The 2,108-nt window shown below is 41.7% G+C and overlaps 1 protein-coding gene across 1 annotated transcript in view; it reads left to right on the top strand.

The window, feature by feature from the left end:
- Positions 1 to 1,805, top strand: part of LOC106870314 (HAUS augmin-like complex subunit 5) — a 15,450-nt gene extending 13,645 nt beyond the window's left edge. The window contains exons 15-16 of the mRNA XM_014916339.2: positions 763 to 877; positions 1,638 to 1,805. Coding sequence (XP_014771825.1) covers positions 763 to 877; positions 1,638 to 1,805 — 283 coding nt within the window. The remainder of the gene's footprint in view (positions 1 to 762; positions 878 to 1,637) is intronic.
- Positions 1,806 to 2,108: the final 303 nt, after the last annotated feature.

The following is a 2,108-nucleotide window of genomic DNA, read 5'->3' as shown; positions in this document are numbered from 1 at the left end:
ATAGTCAAGTAAAACCAATATTGTAGATGGGGCCGGTGCCCCCTGACTGGCTCTTTTTCTGGTGGCACGTAAAAAATCATCCAAATGTGGTCGATGCCAGGTCCACCTGACTGGCTCCTGCCCCAGTGGCACATTAGAAAATCGAGCAACAAACCCTCCCTCACTGGTTCGCAGAAGTTTACTTACCGAAGGGAAACAACTCTGGTTTCTTCACCGTTATATGCCTTTCGTGGTTATCTCCCTTCTTCTATTTCTACTCTTCATTGGGTTATTGACGTAGTTACTGTAGCTTAGTTTCGTCCCAGGCTGGCTTTTACGCCGTAGACGTTCCAACCACGCCCATTCCATTTTTATTCGGTATTTTTAGTGCTAAATGAACAAAGTCGTCCTTCCATTTTTAAGACGAAAGTTTTAGCAAGTTGAAACTTTTTCGCTCCTTGTGTTACTGCTGCTGCTGTGTTCTTGTCGAACCGTCTAACCCACGCCAGCGCGGAAAAAAGGACGTTAAATGAGTATCTGTTGTATATGTATGTATGTGTGTATGTGTGTGTATTTGCCTCTGTGTGTGTGTGAGTATGTTTGTATATGTGGGAGTGTTTATTTCTTCCCATCTTCACGTTGTCACTATCTGAGAAATGGAACCTTGATCTCATGATTGCAGGTACAATACCTTAACCACTGGGCCACATGCCTTCACAAGCATGGATACAGTAACAACGAATTCCCTGGGGTGTTGTTTTAATCTACATTTAATATTTTCAGATGTAAAATCCCCAGAACCGAACTGTCTATAAACCAGCTGAATCCAGATTTTGTACTCAACTCCAAGAACTGTCTCCGAGAAATTCTTAGAGCAGTAGACTTCCCGATGTTTAAGGTGAGTTTCATGTGGATTACTGAAACCAAGAGATAATCCTTTAAGCCTTTCGTATTCAGGTTATTCTGTCAAATCTAATCCTTATTTATTCACATCATTTTGGTTTAATCCTGCATTATCTCATAACTTCGAGGTTTCAATGGTGTGATTGTTTAACTCTTTCAATTTAAAACCAGTCACATCCAGCCACACCTGGCCAATACGTTCTGCCTGTTTTATGTTCAAGCTGGTCAGATTTGGCCTCTCGCACCAACCCTACAATATCATTCTATAAATTAAGTTACCTTATCAGAATCTTGAAGCTGCAAGATAATGCAAGATTAATTCCAAACTGTGTGAATCATCATCATCATCATCATCGTTTAACGTCTGCTTTCCATGCTGGCATGGGTTGGACGGTTTGACTGAGGACTGGGAAGCCAGGAGGCTGCACCAGGTTCCATTCCGATCTGGCAAGGTTTCTACAGCTAGATGCCCTTCCTAATGCCAACCACTCCAAGAGTGTAGTGGGTGCCTTTTACGTGCCACTGGCACAGTAGCCAGTGAGGCAGCACTGACATTGACCACGTTTGGATGGTGCTTTTTACATGCCATTGGCACACAGAAAGCATTCCAAGACAGACAAATGGTGCCTAGTATGGCTCCAGGCCTCATCAGTTCTTGACAGATCGTCCAACATGGGAAACAAACGCTAAATGATGATGATGGTGATTTATTAAGTAAAAAGCTCTGTGCTGTTTGTACTTTTTTTTTATATTAGGCCCCAGAGCATATATTGTCTCACATCAGCCAATTGAAAGCGGACATTATGAAGAATCAGTTGGTGCAAAATCTTGCCACCGATGCAACCTCGAAACAATCTGATTCTGGAAACGAAGTGGAAATCATTGAGAAACTTGGAGGTAATTCACATTTCAATTTATTTTAACTGTTTGCAGTCTCCCTTTTTCCTCGTATCAGTCGTTGGGCTGTGGTCATGCTGGGGCACCATCTCGAAGGTGTGTGACTCTCTAACCTACTGGCTCCTCTCAAACCATCAAACCCATGCCAGCTTGGAAAATGGACATTAAATGATGCTGGAATTGACCCTATGCCCCCAGTGCCAAATATTTTGGCCTGGTACTTTTTCTATCGATCGCTTTTGCTGAACTGCTGGGTTACAGGGACATATACTTATATATTGTTTATATTATTATTATTATTATATATATATATATATATATATATATAT

Source organism: Octopus bimaculoides, chromosome 20, assembly GCF_001194135.2.
Source record: "Octopus bimaculoides isolate UCB-OBI-ISO-001 chromosome 20, ASM119413v2, whole genome shotgun sequence".
NCBI lineage: Eukaryota > Metazoa > Mollusca > Cephalopoda > Octopoda > Octopodidae > Octopus > Octopus bimaculoides.
Note: the sequence above shows the minus strand (reverse complement) of the source record. Positions and strands in the feature narration are given on the sequence as shown.